Source organism: Melopsittacus undulatus, chromosome 17 (assembly GCF_012275295.1).
Source record: "Melopsittacus undulatus isolate bMelUnd1 chromosome 17, bMelUnd1.mat.Z, whole genome shotgun sequence".
Classification (NCBI taxonomy): domain Eukaryota; kingdom Metazoa; phylum Chordata; class Aves; order Psittaciformes; family Psittaculidae; genus Melopsittacus; species Melopsittacus undulatus.
The window spans coordinates 4,780,016-4,794,369 of NC_047543.1; the positions used below are offsets into that span (position 1 = coordinate 4,780,016).

Sequence of the window (14,354 nt, forward strand, 5' to 3'; positions counted from 1 at the left end):
TTTCAGAACAAGATAGAAACAGCTCCATGGTTTAAAGCTTCCATCTGCTCCTGCCTTCCTGGACGGCTGTCCCTGGGACATGGCATATCCTTGGGTTCCTCCCTTACTTTCTAACACATCCCTCTGCTCTTCAATAGGATGATTGAAATTCCTCACCCCTTTCTCAGCTACCGGAGGCCTCCTGAGACGTGAGTGAGTAAATCCTGATCACTGACCAAGAGCTATAAATGTCAGTTCACAGGTCCCTGCCAGATACATCAGAGGGCTGATTCTGTCTCCATGGAACAAGGTAGCAGTGTGAGCAGCATGCCTGGGAACCCCTCCTGCAGTGCAGGTTGTGCCTCTAAAGAGACAAGAGCTGAGCAGACAACTGCAGGAAGCTCAGGTTGGGTTCCTGCTTCTGTGGCTGTGCATCAGCCACCCCCTTTGTGCCCTAGAGCAGGGCAAACGCTGCCACCAGCCAGCCCTGCCTCTGCCACGTTGGAGATGGTGTGGATGTGCCTGACTGGGCCCTGGAGCCCTTCCCTTCCTGGCTGCCTGTGTCCCTCCAGTTTGCCAGTCCTTGTGACTCCCTTTGCCTCGTAGCTTTCCAGTGGAAGGTGTGTGAATGCACAGAAGGATGTGCACATTCATTGTCTTCATCACGAAGCTCCTGCCTTGAGGGACTGTCTCTCATTAGAGCAGGTAGGAAAGGAAACCATGTGCTGCCACCAACACACTTTAATGTTAACAGGTACACACGTGTCCATTGCCAACAATGGGGAAATCCTCCCATCCCCTGGGATCCGGTGCCATTACCTGGGCTGGGCACTGCAAGCCCCTCTGGAATGTCTGCCCATCAGGTGAAGAGCTGCTCCAGCAGCACAGTGCAGCAGAGAGGAAGCCAGGGGCTGGCTGCTGCCACCATGGATGTGCTGCCAGCCCTTGGCACCCTCTGCTGCCCTCCAGCAACCACCACGTCCCCAATGGAGGTCAGGGCTGGGAACAAGCCACACAGACTGTGTCTTCATTCACTTTCAGGGCCAGAGGGCTGAGCCTCTTGCATGCAGTAGCCCGTGTGTTCATGGATGATGGGGCTGGAAAGCCAAGGGCAGACCCAGCATTGCATTGCACCCATCCCAGCCCATGCAGCTTGGCCTGGTGCCTGAGCCCATGGATCCCAGTGGATGCTGGGATCCACTGCAGCATCCTCATGCTCCCTGTTCCTGCTTTAGCACAGCTGTGAGCTGCACAAGGATGCAGTTAAGGGCAGGATGAGCTGCAGAACAGCTCTACACAGCACCAGGCTGGACGATGTAGGTGCTACACTGGGGAGTCAGACTATGGGCTTGTTGAATCAGCTTTATACACACTGGAGCTCAAGTCACCTTCTGGACCATTGAGGTGTTTCCTGGGAATGATTCAAGGCTTTGCATGCACAGACATAGCTTACATCAGTCACTGGTGTGTGGAAGGAAAGGAGGTTTGGAACCGGCTGCTCCTTTATAGGCCAGGTAAGAGTGCATGGTCCCTTTGCACACTGCCTGTGAGGGAAGGGAACTGGATCATTCCCGATCTCAGCTCTCCATGCAAGTGTGAGGATCAGCATCTTCCCAGTCCCAGCTGGATGCCCAGATGGGAAACCCCCATTCCCTTCACAGCATTGTCTCCAGCTCCTTGTGGAGGTTGGGGTGACCCCGATCCAGCTCTGTTGGATCCCCTGTGCTCTCCCCACCAGGTCTCTGGCTCACACAGGGCACAAAGTTATCGGAGGCAAAGGAGCTGGGGGTACAGCCTGGGATGCTGGCCTGGGGCAGCAGCAGCCCCCGCTGCTGGGTGCTCCCTGCTCCTCGCCCCCCCAGGCTGGTGCTGAAGCTGGTGGTGGGGTGGGAGCTCAGCCCCCCATAGCAGTAGCTCCCCACTGCGCTGGTGGCACGAGCCTTCTGCTTCAAGTCCAGCGCCAGGCTCCTCCGAAAATGGGCTTTCCTGATCTCTGCCTGCACCTGGGGGAGAGAACAGAGGCGGCTGCTGGTGTCCCATCCCTTCCACAAGGACCTCCCCCCTTCCAAATCCCAGCCTGGTTTGGGTTGGAAGGGACCTTAATGGTCATCCAGCTCCAACCTCCCACTGGAGCAGCTGCTCCTGCAGGGAGCCTAAGATCTGATCCTACTGAGAGGGATGGATCCAAGCTTTTCCCAGCCTGGGGGTTCCGGGTTGACTTCCCCAGCCCCAAAGAGGCTGCACAGGGAGCTCCTGCTTCCCACTTACCTCCCCATTGCAAAAGCAGTAGATAAAAGCCACAAAGAAACCCTGCCAAGAGAGACAGAGGCAGAGTCTGAGCTGGGCCACCCCACGTGTGCCTCTTGGGATGAGCATTGGGTGCCTGGAATACCTGCGAGGAGTTAAAGAGCATCTCGTAATGCATCTGGATCTGCCACAGGACCCCGGACACCTCCGTGTAGGGCATGGCCATGAACACCACGTAATGGACTCCGAAAAGGGGCATCAGCACCAGCGTGGACTTGAGCAGCTTCCTGAGAGGGGAAATGCACCAAGCATCAGCCTGAGAGGCAGCGATGGAGCCAGGCAGGGGCAGGGGCTCCGGTGCTTGCCTGTACTGCTGCCGGGGCTCCGGCTTCCCTGTGTGTGTCTCCCACAGCTTGGAGGCCAGAACCCGGACGATGTTGAGGAAGAGGAAGAAGTTCACCTGCCAACACCCCCCATTGTGGTGCTATTGCCCCAGCAGCCCCCCCGGCACCCCCTGAGGCAGGGACATGGAGGTGATGCTGTGGGGACCAGCATCCCTGCATCCCAGTGCATCGCTGTGTGCCGGAGGGGATGCAGGCACAGCTCAGGGACCACAAGTGATCCAGCCCCTGTCCCAAAAGGGATGGGGGGATTCAGCCATGGGATTCTTACCACAATGGCAGCCAAGATGGGGACCTGATAAATCCACTTCATGTTCCCTGCGCTGAGGTCCCAGCACCTGGAGAGACCCATAAAGGAACATCCTGGAGGAGCCTGGCCAGGAACGTTGCCAGCTGATGGCTCTTTACCCCATAACCAACATCCCTGTCCTCCCTTCACTCCCTTTGTGTGGGTCTTGACCCCACAGCAGCCACACTACAACCATTCACAACCATTGTTACACTGGATCCCTGTCAGTCTGATGGATGAGCCTCACTCCTCCTGCTCCTCATGCTCAGCTCAGGCATCCTGCTGGCATTTGCCACCAGCCTTCCCCTCCCCAAAGGGCTGTTGGAGGTGGACCCACATACTGAGTATCAGCCAGGGAGGCTCTGACACTGGCCCAGATGGACACGAACACAGCAGGGAGACCTGGAGGGGCAGGAAGCACAGTGAGGAGCAGGGATGAAGCATCATCACCTTTGCAGACCAGAGCAGGTCTGGTCTGCATCCCACTGCCCTGAGCATTCTGTGCCCCTCTGATGCTCTCAGCACTGGGGTCTGTGCTTACCCCAGCCGATGATGATGAGGACCCACAGGTAGCTCTTGTTGGAGAGGAAGGCCATGAAGATCAGGCTATGCAGGTAGAGCCCTTCCACCAGGATCCAGTAGTGGTTGGTGGCCAGGAAATAGAGGAAGAGAGTCACTGCCACCTTGCAGCCCACCTGTAGACACGTAGTCAGAGTAATGTCCATATCAGGCTGGCCCCTGAAAGCAAACCCTGACCAGCAAACCCCCCCTGTGCCCCATCCACCCTGGTGTATTCCAGCATTCCAATGCTGTGGCTCCATATATCCCATAGGAAAGGTGCTTCCCACACCAGGCCACATTGATGTCCTTTGCCTGCTGCCCTTCATCCCTGCCCTGAGCATCCCAACCACATCCCCTTGCACCAGGGCTTTTCCATCCCCTTTCCCCCTGATCCTGCCTCCACACTTGCCATGTGGCTCCGGTGTCCTGGGGAAGGATCCATTTCCACCCTGAGGTCCTCCTCCTGCATCTTCTCCATCTCCGTGGCCATGGTACCCGAGTAGAGCACCGTGTCCTTGATGAAGATGCTCACTGCCCGGCAGATGAAGGAGGTGAAGAGGTGGACGTGGATGTAGTTGCGTGTGCAGTGCAGGCGCCTATGGGGAAGGGATGTGACACCAGCCTGGCCCCAAACAAGCTCATTGCATGTGGGACATGGTGAGCTCCAAGGTGTCAGCCCTCCCATGGGCACAGGAAACACCTGGAGGTAAGTGGGGCATCCACAACCTCAATAGCAGAGTGGAACTGGTCATACTGGGGGGGTTTGGGCTGGGGTTTGGGGCCGGTTCCTGTTCCCATCAGAGGGTTGTGTGTGCAGGTGATGGGGAGAGGAGGGTTCTCTTGCATGGGGATAAGGGTTTGGCTTCTCCTTACTTGAAGTACGAGAGGATGCAGACAGCAACAACGAGGGAGGCCAGGGAGATGGAGTAGCCGATGGTGTACATCAGGTGCAGGCGGTCAAACACCTCCTGCAATCACGGAGCCATGGAATAGATTGGGGTGGAAGGGACCTTAAAGCTCCTCCAGTTCCATGGGCAGGGACCCCTCCCACTGGAGCAGCTGCTCCAAGCCCTGTGTCCAACCCGGCCCTGAGCCCTCCCAAGCCCCATTCCCAGGGACAGGAATCACCTTCTCCCGGCTCCGGCTCTGGGAGGAAAAGAGCAGAGCACACTCAGTGTAGTTGGCCCAGGTCCTGTTGATGCTGAGAGCCATGGCCCAGCTCCCCCAGGAGCTGCAGTACCTGTAGGCATGACCTGGGAAGCAGAAGGACCCGAGGGATGCATGGATGCATCCCTGTGCATGGGGGGGTCAGGGCCAAGCTCTTACCCTGATGGTTGAAGTCATAGATGTAGTCAGGGCAGGGCACAGACACCTCCCGGCCCGGGGAGCCCTTTGGCCAGCAGATGATCCCATCCCACTCCGGAAGGCAGCTGGAGTCTGGTTAAAGAGCAAGGAGACGGCTCCCATCTAACTCCCATCTGGCTCCCATCTATCTATCTCCCATCTATCTCCCATCTATCTCCCATCTATCTATCTCCCATCTATCTCCCATCTATCTCCCATCTATCTCCCATCTATCTCCCATCTATCTCCCATCTATCTCCCATCTATCTCCCATCTATCTCCCATCTATCTCCCATCTCCCATCAGGGACACAGCTCCCCCAAGGGAAGAGTGCTGCCAGCATCACCCCTGGCCTGCAGGGCTTGGAGCATCCTGCCCTATGGAAGGGGTCCCTGCCCATGGCAGCACTTGGAGCTGGAGGAGCTTTGAGGTGCCTTCAACCCAAACCAGGCTGGGGCTCTATGAGCAGCACCCAATTGCACGCAGGGTGCCAGGATCAACACAAAACCTCAAGCTCCATCCTCTCCCATCCGAGGGAACAGCATTCCCTATGGTGTATGCTGGGGCTGACTGACCCACACACAGGGATGGACACTACCTTGGATCGTCTCCAGCTGGGCTTCTATGTCCCTCTGGCATCTCTGCTTGGCCTCCACCAGGAGGAAGATCTGCTCTTCCTTTGTGAGAACATCGTCGGGGTCCACCTGCCAGGACAAGGCTGATGTGAGGACACCTCCAGCAGCCTCACAAGGGGCTGCAGGACCCTCCTGCCATGGGGCTGATGCTGCAGAACCTCCTGCCATGGGGCTGATGCTGCAGGACCCTCCTGCCATGGGGCTGATGCTGCAGGACCCTCCTGCCATGGGGCTGATGCTGCAGGACCCTCCTGCCATGGCACTGATGCTGCAGGACCCTCCTGCCATGGGGCTGATGCTGCAGGACCCTCCTGCCATGGGGCTGATGCTGCAGGACCCTCCTGCCATGGCACTGATGCTGCAGGACCCTCCTGCCATGGGGCTGATGCTGCAGGACCCTCCTGCCATGGCACTGATGCTGCAGGACCCTCCTGCCATGGGGCTGATGCTGCAGGACCCTCCTGCCATGGGGCTGATGCTGCAGGACCCTCCTGCTCCTGTTCTTCCTTCTTGAGCCCCCTTCACCCTGCCCATGGTCCACTGAGAACACATGGACATGGGTGGTGTGTTGGGCTCCTTGCCCACCCCACCCGTGGGGCTGGATGTTCCCATTGCCCACATGGAGCCCCTCAGAGCCAGGGCTGCAGCTTTGGAAGCACAGAGGAGTTGGGATCCAAGGGGTTCACATTGACCTCCATGGTCAAATCCTGCCCCAGAGAGGAGACCCTGAGCTCCCATCCCTGCTCTTCCCAGAGGCTGGTGGGGGGCATGGAGCAGGACTGGGGGTCCTGGGGGTCCAGCAGCAGGAGATGACTGTAAATCACCTCCTTCTGTTCCCCCAATGACTCTGAGGCAGCAAACCCAGCCCTGGATGCATCCAACCAATGGGACAACCACCCCATTGTGGTGTCTCTATGGCTGTGGAAGCCTTTAGCAGGAGCAGAGATGCTCATCATCCCCTCCTGCCCAGCAGCTCTATGGGTTTCAAGCCGGGACAGGACCAGAGGAGCCCCCAGGACCATGCAGACTTACCAGAGCCCACGCAGAGCTGAGCAGACAGCAGCAGAGAAGTGCTGTGATGCCTCCCTTGGCAATGGACATCTCCATGGTCCCTCCGTGTCACTGGGATGGACCTCAAGGATGCTGAGCTGGAGAAGCAGCACCAGCCCCAGGCTGGGGGGGCAGCAGGACAGAGCATCTTCTGGGGCACCTTCCCCACTGCTTGGGGTCCTGGCAGGGCTATAGGGATCTATCTGCTCACGGGCTCACCATGTGAAGGGGTTTCTGCCCCCATCATCCTTGCTCCTATTCACTCTCCATCTCCCGTTTGCTTTATGCACCTCCCGGAGCGTGTGCAAACAATCCCCCCTCGGATGGGGATGGAGGTTTATTGGCTCAGCCCTAGGTGCTAAAATCCTCTCCATTCAAGGCAGATTCCTCCTCTCCTGTCAGAAACTCCTCTCTCTGCCTGGTGCTCATTCCTCAGCTCTCACAGCATCCCCTGTGCTGCTCATCCCCTCCTGCCCCACACTGCTCCCAAGGAGCTGGAGGCAGGGGGGAGAACCCCATTGATGAGGCTGGAGGCAGGGGGGAGAACCCCATTGATGAGGCTGGAGGAGGGGGGCAGTGGGTGCAAGCAGGTGAGCATCACTGATGCTCTGGGGGTGGGATGTCTTTCAGGCAGATGCCAGTTTAACCCTTTGCCTTCTGTAGGGGTTGGGGTGTGCTTTGGGGGTCAGACCCCTCCCCACCAGGACAACAACCCTCCTGCCTTTGTGTGTTTGCTTTGCAGAAGGATCTCACTGCACAACAGCTTTTAACCTCCATTGAACAGGCAGGAACAGGCAGACACAGTCCCACCCTCATGGGTGTCTCACACAGCCCATGGACGGGATGAGCCAAAGCAGCAGGTCCTTGGGTACCAGTGCAGCTGACAACATCCCCATCAGAGCAGCCCCTTGGCACCTGCATCCACTTGGGAACACTCCAGGGCTGTCCCAAGCCTTTCAGGATCATTCTGATGCCACCTTTCTGGGTGGCTTTTGGGAGCGTTTAGGGCCACAGGGATGCTCAGGGGCTGGAGCAGCTCCCATATGGAGCCAGGCTGAGAACACTGGACAGAAGAACAAGCCTCTTGGTGGCTTTCCCTGCCAGTAAACCAAGGAGGGATATGGGGCATCCTCAGAGCTGCCTATCTCCTCATCCTAGTTTAGCCACTACCATGGACCATTGATGGATGCTGGCACCAGCCCTGCATCACTCGAGATGCTGCACAGGCACTAAGGGCAAGAGATGGGAGAAGCATCTGGATTACAGGATTAATGTAAAGGCTCTTGTGGGTTCTGATTCCTGAGCCTGAAGCTGCAGGGAGCAGGGCTGAGGGTGAAGTGAGGTTGCTCTGGACTCGGGATGGATGGATGCTGGTTGAGGGGGAGGCAGCAGCACTCAGGGGCAATTGGATTCCCAGAACCTGACCCAGGATCCGAGTTTGCCATTAGCAAAACATGTTGGGTTTTTCCTTGCTTTATTATAGAGCTCTATGGAAAGCAATCACTGCAAATGACTCCCATCCAGCCCCAAACCCACGCCAGCACCCTCAGTGATGGCAAACAGCAGTTTGCTGCTGCTCCCTCCTCCTCAAAGACCCCCATGACCCGGTTCGTGATGGCTCCAGCAGTTCCCTTTGCTCCCAGCCCTGCAGCAGCTCCAAAAGAGCAGGATTAGACCCAGCTGGTCATGCCAAGCCTGAGCTGCTGCTATACATGAGCTGCCCCGACCACCTGAAAACACAAATCTAAATGCATTTTCCTATATCCATCTTTAAACTGTATTTAAATACATACATCTATGAAGGGTGTGTATGTATACGTACAGAATGGCTCAGGCTCCAGCCAGCACCAGGACCTCTCAGCTCCCACACCAGGACCAGCAGCATCTCACAGGATCCTGGTCCACCCAGTGGCTTGTGATGGTCCCTGCAGCGCAGTTTAAGCCAACACTGGAGCAATGGGGCTGCGGGTTTGGATGTCAGTGTAACCCTAAAGCCCATTCTGGGGATGCTGAACCTCGATGACCTCTTCTGCATCTTCCGCAGGTCCTCAAGCAGTTGGGAGAGGAGGGTGAGAGCAGGAGCATCTCCCACCGGAGCCTGCCCCATGCCTGGAGAGGAGCTGAAAGGAGGTGGTAGAGCCCATGTTCCCCTGCAGGTTTAGGGGGTACATGGGATAACACAGCTACAGGTTGGGAGAGAAGTGATCCAGAGCATCCCTGAGGAGAGGAACTGGGGATACTGATTGATGAGAAACTGAATGTGAGCTGTTGGTGTGCACCTGAGCCCAGAAACCACCCGTGTGCTGGGCTGCATCAACAGGAGTGTGAGCAGCAGGTTGGACCTGGATGACCCTAAGGTCCTTTCCAACCCAACCCATCCCATGGTTCTATGTCTCTGTGGTTCTGTGATGAGCAGCACAGTGCTGTGAAAGGTCCTGAGCTGTTGAATTAAATGTGTGGCTTTCCCCTTCATTTGCAGTACCCTCCATAGGTGAGCACAGCTTCTCACCCGCACCTATTCCAAGGCACAAGCTCATCCGTGGGGAGCAATGGGGATAAAGCAGCCGCTGAGCATGAGGCCAGGGGATCATACAGAGAGGACTGAGCTCCTTTGCTGCAGCCCTTTATAAACCCCACTGTCCCAAAGGGCTCCGCAGCTCTTGCCCTTGAGGCCTGCCTGAATCCAGACATGCATTCCCTATGGGTATCCCAGCGGCTCCATCAGTCCCACTGCTTCCCTTCCAGGCAGCAGGGGCGGCTCCAGTTTAGGCTTTCAGTGCTCATTCCCCATGCAGCCCACCCGGCGCAGGTGCTGGAGGGGCCACGTCCCCCCTGGTGTTGCTGGGGGGGGGGGATCTGGTGGCTTGGCCGTGCAGGAGCTGATGACAATGGGCAATTGTCAAGTTGGGGCCCCTCTCGTTTGAGTTTTCTTCCTTTTATAGTAAGTAGCAGTTGCTCCAGCAGCTGGCCTGCCCCTGCGGGGTGAGCTGGTATATAAGGGAAGGAGCAGCCTTTGCCTTTCATCCTCGGCTCGGTGGCTTCGCTGGGCAGCAGAGCCCATCCCTGCCCCTTTACACGGCCCCAGCACGATGCCAATCAGGAAACCTGAGCCCAAGAAGGAAACAGCCAAAGCAGCTCCAGCCCCGGAGCCCCCCCGAGAACCTGCCTTTGATCCCAGGAGCGTGAAGGTGAGTGAGGGATGGAGGCATCACCTCTCCCTTGGTGCCTGTCATCCGCAGGCATGGGCAGTGCGATGCACCAGGCAGAGAGCCAGGGAGCGAGGGGAGGATGAGCACATTGCATTGGTGCAGCAGGCAGGAAGGGATGTGTGGATGCAGAGGCCTGGCAGGGATGCTCCAGTCTTCCTCCCTGTGGTCCCAGCACCCACTGCCTCCAGCCTGAAGTATTTGGCTGCCTGTGTTGTCTCCTCCACCTGAGAGCATCTTTTAGCCAAGGCAGCACAATGGGAGCTTGGTTTCTCCATGATTCCCCAGGTTTTAGTCATGTATTTAAGCCAGAGGTGTGGCAGGGGAGTTATTTAGAGCAGGCTCAGCATGGAGGGTGTTTAATCACTTGAACTACGGATCGAGCCTGAAAATAGCATCCTTTCCACTGACTGTGCAGAGGTTCACATGCAGGGGAGAGCCCTTGTCCATAATGTACTGCTGATGCCTGGCTCTGTTCTCTTCCCCCGACAGATTGAGTTCACTGCAGAGCAGATTGAAGGTAAGTGCAGACTTCCCCTTTTCCCAGGGATGCATTAGGAATGGGGAGTCCTTTTTCCAGGTGGTTTTCCACAGCAGACATAAAGGCCAAGGCCCCACACATCAAACCCACAGCATCAGGAAAGGAGATGGGGAAGGGAGGAGGCAGCAGATGGAGATGGGAGCAATGCTGGGAGGCAGCACAGGGATTTAACACTGCAACGCAGGGTTGTTGGGAGCAATAAATGGACCCTGGCTCCTTGTTCTGCACTGGGGGTGCCCCAGTTGAAGGGATAATCCCTGTTTCAGGCAGGGAAAAGGTATTTTTCCATTCATGGTGAGAGATGGAGCCTGGTTCAAAGCCGGATTCGTGTGGGAGGAGCAGGCTCTGGCGATGCAGGGACTGAGCTGGGATTGGGATTCCCCATCTCCTCATGCCTCTGTACAGAGTAGGGGAGGGATGAGATGTGAGGGCAGATCCTGGTGTGGATACTGGGAGGAGATGACACAGGATCCTGCAGGCTTGGCCCCAAACCAGCTTTGGAAAGGAGAACAGGGCCAATGGAAACGTGAGCAGGTTAAAATGTGAAGATGTTTGGATCTAACAATGATGTCCCTCAATGTGTGATGTGCTCCTTGGCTCCAGGTGGTCAGGAGGGGACTGAGCACCCTCACAGTGGGGGATGTCCCTCCCTCAATATGCCATATGGAGGGATCTCATCTGCAGGGATGGAGCCATCGTGAGGACAAGCAGGATAACAGCAGCACCCTGAGGTGCTGGGGGGGACCATGGGCAGGATTACAGGGACACGGACACATACAAAGATGGCAAGTAGAAAAGGAGCAAATCCAAGGCAAGGAGCAATCCCTGGGCCAGGATTCCCACTAAACACAAGGGGATGTCTACCTGACCGTGATGTCTCCATCACCCCATGGAGACTGCGATCACCTCATCCCACCCAACAGCAGGAGAAGCAATGGCTCTGCTTTGAGTGACTATTGCTGGATGCTGTGAAGAAGATGGGCCAGAACCTGGAATTCATTGGTGCTATGGACAAGAAACCCAGAGTGCTATGGGAACAAGCTTGGGAATGAATCTCCTGCATCCTTCCCATGGTCTGCATTGGGTGGACATGGTCACCTTTCCCCAGACACAGCCAGCACTGGCTGGGGGTGCCAGCAGAGCCATGGGGACCAGGGGGATGCAACAGGAGGGCACCCACCACACGTGTCCATCCTCTCCTTGCTCCAGTGGGGTGAGGAATGGGCCCCGCATGGAAAGGGACATCTGGGCTCTTCTCATCCACAGAGTTCAAAGAAGCCTTCAGCCTGTTTGACCGGACACCCACCGGGGCCATGCAGATCTCCTATGCCCAGTGTGGGGATGTCCTACGGGCGCTCGGCCACAACCCCACCAATGCAGAGGTCCTGAAGGTGCTGGGCAAGCCCAAAGCAGAAGGTGAGAGCAAAGTGGGGCAGTGGGGACATGGTGGGACAAGTAACCCCTGTGCTTCCTGGCAGCAAGTGAAGGATCATGTCCTTTTCAGGATGAACCCAGTGAGATGAAGGGAATGATGCAGAGAGGCCTCGTTCCTTCACTGCCCTTCCCTGTGCTATGGGTGATGGTGACAGAAGGGGTAGTCTTAAGGGAGCAGTCCTCACCCAGGGATGGTGCAATGGGTGCTTCACACACCACATCCTGAGCTGGTGTGAACCTGACTGGTTCCAGTGCAGCTGCATGGCCTTGGTGGCAAAGGACCTCCCTGTTGGTATCAGTGCGGTCCCCAGATGCTAACACTTTACTCCGCATGGGGATCTTGCAGTGTCAAGTACCAACAGTCCCATCACCTTGTGGTGCTTCTCTCCTGTACTCAGATACAAGCCCAGGAAGGTCAAGTCCTCAAAGGCTGATTCCAGCCTAAGGAGGTTCCATCCCTGACCCCATCTCCTCCTCCCCATCCAGAAATGCACACGAAGCTGCTGGACTTCGAGGCCTTCCTGCCCATCCTGCAGCACTTCACCCGCACCAAGGAGCAAGGCACCTTCGAGGACTTTGTGGAAGGGCTGCGTGTCTTCGACAAGGAGGGCAATGGGATGGTGATGGGCGCTGAGCTGCGCCATGTGCTGGTCACACTGGGTACGGGCTGGGGAGCAGGACACAGCCACCCATAATGGTTTGGGTTAACTGGGTGGCCTCGTGCATCAGAGAGACCCTTTTGACTCTGCTGCTCATAGGCTTTCATTAATGGCTCCTGAGTATGGTGCCTTTCCCACTTTATCCCTTCATGCATGATCCAGGTGGGATGGAGAGTCCATAACACCCTCAGTTATCAGACAACCACTGCAGCTTGGTCCTCTCTCCAGCAGCATTCCCCAGTCTGTGGTGTCCCACAGCTCCTTTTAAACCCCTTTGTCCTTCCTCTGGTGACTTTGGCTCTATGGGGAAAGGACAGGAAGGTCCTGGGGGGCTGAGAACCTTCCCTCACCTCTCCATCATCCTCCAGGGGAGAAGATGACAGAGAGCGAGGTGGAGCAGCTGATGGCAGGGCAAGAGGATGCCAATGGCTGTATCAACTACGAAGGTAGGAGCAGGAGATTCCCATCGAGGCCATCCCAAATGTCTTGGCTTAGGGTGCAAGATGGGTCCTCTGGGAGGATGTTGGTGATCACTAAGAGGGAGATAAGGACCATCTTCCAAAGCCTCTCCAAGGAGAGCTGTGAGATGGGCTGGGAACAAGTGGCTGTGTCAGTGAGTTCCAGCTGAAGAAGGCACATTTCCAAGGGTTTATCCCATTTTCCACTGGTTTGTTGTAAGCTATCAAACAAAGTCAGCACCTTTCACAGCAGAGGCAAGTTGGGAACGTTTGGGAATGGCTCTGAGAGGGTGAAAATCTGGCATAGGTGGTGGTTAAACCCTGGGAACCCCTAAAATCAGGGAGCATTGAGGAAAAGGGGGGTCCAAGTTCCCTTGGCCTAAGCAAACTGAGGATATTGGCTCTGGCTCATCCCCAAGAGGGGTTTGGGAAGGTGGGAACAGAAGGTGAATCTCAGCCCTGGCATCACTCATCCCCTCTGTCTCTGGGGTGCCCCAGGCTCTGCCTGCCCCACCACAGCTCACATCCTTTGACCTCCCATGCTCACCTCTCCTTTCCTCCCCAGCTTTCGTCAAGCACATCATGTCTGGCTGAAAGAAGAAGCTTCAGGTGAGTTCATGGTGCCTGAAACTGGGACAATCCCAGTTCTGACAGCACCAGAAGCTGCGTTCATGATAACAAACCTCATGTGTAACCTGTGCCGTCCATCGAGGACAGCATCAACCCTGTCACTGTCCATCGTGGCCTGGTTAATTGTGCTGATAACAAAGAGGTCGCTGTGGTTTATGGTGTTTTCTAAGCCAGCAGGAGGTGAGCATCAGGGGGAATAAGTGTTGAAAACCCTGCACAGTGAATGAGTTGATCCTAAGGAAACATGAAACCCTTAAACAAGGGTTAAACAGAAGTATCAACATTCCCATTGGAAAGAAGATGGGACATGTACCACTGATGCTTGTTAAGCTTTTTGTGCTCCTCAAAGTCTTGCCTGAGGAAAACAAAGAAACAGGGTGAACAATCCCTCTGAAATCTATGCAGTTTAAAAGGAAATCCCAGTTATAAGAGTTAGACCCAGCCTCCCCTCCAGATACTGCTACATATACACATTAAACACTTAAACCCCTCTGTTTTCCTCTCTACAAACCTCTTTAGACATCAGAAGGTTAAAGCAGGGACAGAGAACCCTGAACTTTGAATGTTCAGCATCCTTTTCACCTTGGTTTGAATCCATTTTTCTCCAGTTCCTATTCATCAGCTCAGCAACACAGGTGCTTGGGTGGCAAATGCTGCTGGAAAGATTAACTCTATACAAGCCCATCTGTGTGTAACTGGTGTGGGATCACAGCTGTGGACATTCACTCTCACATCAAAGATTCCCTGTGCTAAGCCCTCTCCTGCTCTTGTTCCCCAGCTCTCAGCAATGCTGGAACCCACCCGGGCACCACAAGCAGTGAGATCCCTCCATCCATGTCCCTTCCAGCCTGGATGTCACACACCTGCAGATGTGCCACCATGAAGAGCTGGCCTCCATGTGTGCCTAAGCCTGGGTGTAC

At 56.0% G+C, this 14,354-nt stretch overlaps 2 protein-coding genes across 2 annotated transcripts; one reads left to right on the forward strand and one right to left on the reverse strand.

Annotated features, from left to right (window-relative positions):
* Nucleotides 1–1,634: 1,634 nt before the first annotated feature.
* On the reverse strand, nucleotides 1,635–6,563 carry LOC101868964 (parathyroid hormone/parathyroid hormone-related peptide receptor-like). Its single transcript, XM_005141628.2, has 13 exons — nucleotides 6,489–6,563; nucleotides 5,420–5,525; nucleotides 4,804–4,914; nucleotides 4,606–4,730; nucleotides 4,351–4,445; nucleotides 3,887–4,073; nucleotides 3,458–3,611; nucleotides 3,258–3,318; nucleotides 2,899–2,965; nucleotides 2,592–2,686; nucleotides 2,372–2,513; nucleotides 2,248–2,289; nucleotides 1,635–1,982 (listed from the first exon to the last, which is right to left on the reverse strand). Exons 1-13 carry the CDS (start codon nucleotides 6,561–6,563, stop codon nucleotides 1,635–1,637), a joined length of 1,608 nt encoding a protein of 535 aa, XP_005141685.2.
* Nucleotides 6,564–9,554: 2,991 nt separating this feature from the next.
* Nucleotides 9,555–14,354, forward strand: LOC101868013 (myosin light chain, embryonic). The gene is made up of 7 exons (XM_005141623.3): nucleotides 9,555–9,694; nucleotides 10,205–10,232; nucleotides 11,520–11,669; nucleotides 12,174–12,347; nucleotides 12,715–12,792; nucleotides 13,370–13,413; nucleotides 14,213–14,354. The coding sequence occupies exons 1-6, from the start codon at nucleotides 9,596–9,598 to the stop codon at nucleotides 13,396–13,398; spliced, it is 558 nt and encodes a 185-aa protein (XP_005141680.1). The 5' UTR covers nucleotides 9,555–9,595; the 3' UTR covers nucleotides 13,399–13,413; nucleotides 14,213–14,354.

What these genes read in the sequence shown, in the direction of transcription:
- LOC101868013 (XM_005141623.3), top strand. Translation starts at nt 9,596, where the DNA reads ATGCCAATCAGGAAACCTGAGCCCAAGAAGGAAACAGCCAAAGCAGCT. An exon ending in GGGCAAGCCCAAAGCAGAAG is followed by an intron (nt 11,670 to 12,173) that starts GTGAGAGCAAAG and finishes CTCCCCATCCAG; the next exon opens with AAATGCACACGAAGCTGCTG. An exon ending in CCATGTGCTGGTCACACTGG is followed by an intron (nt 12,348 to 12,714) that starts GTACGGGCTGGG and finishes ATCATCCTCCAG; the next exon opens with GGGAGAAGATGACAGAGAGC.
- LOC101868964 (XM_005141628.2), bottom strand. Translation starts at nt 6,563, where the DNA reads ATGGAGATGTCCATTGCCAAGGGAGGCATCACAGCACTTCTCTGCTGC. An exon ending in TGCATCCTCTCGTACTTCAA is followed by an intron (nt 4,074 to 4,350) that starts GTAAGGAGAAGC and finishes CCTTCCCCATAG; the next exon opens with GCGCCTGCACTGCACACGCA. An exon ending in CCTCATCATCATCGGCTGGG is followed by an intron (nt 3,319 to 3,457) that starts GTAAGCACAGAC and finishes CTGCCCCTCCAG; the next exon opens with GTCTCCCTGCTGTGTTCGTG.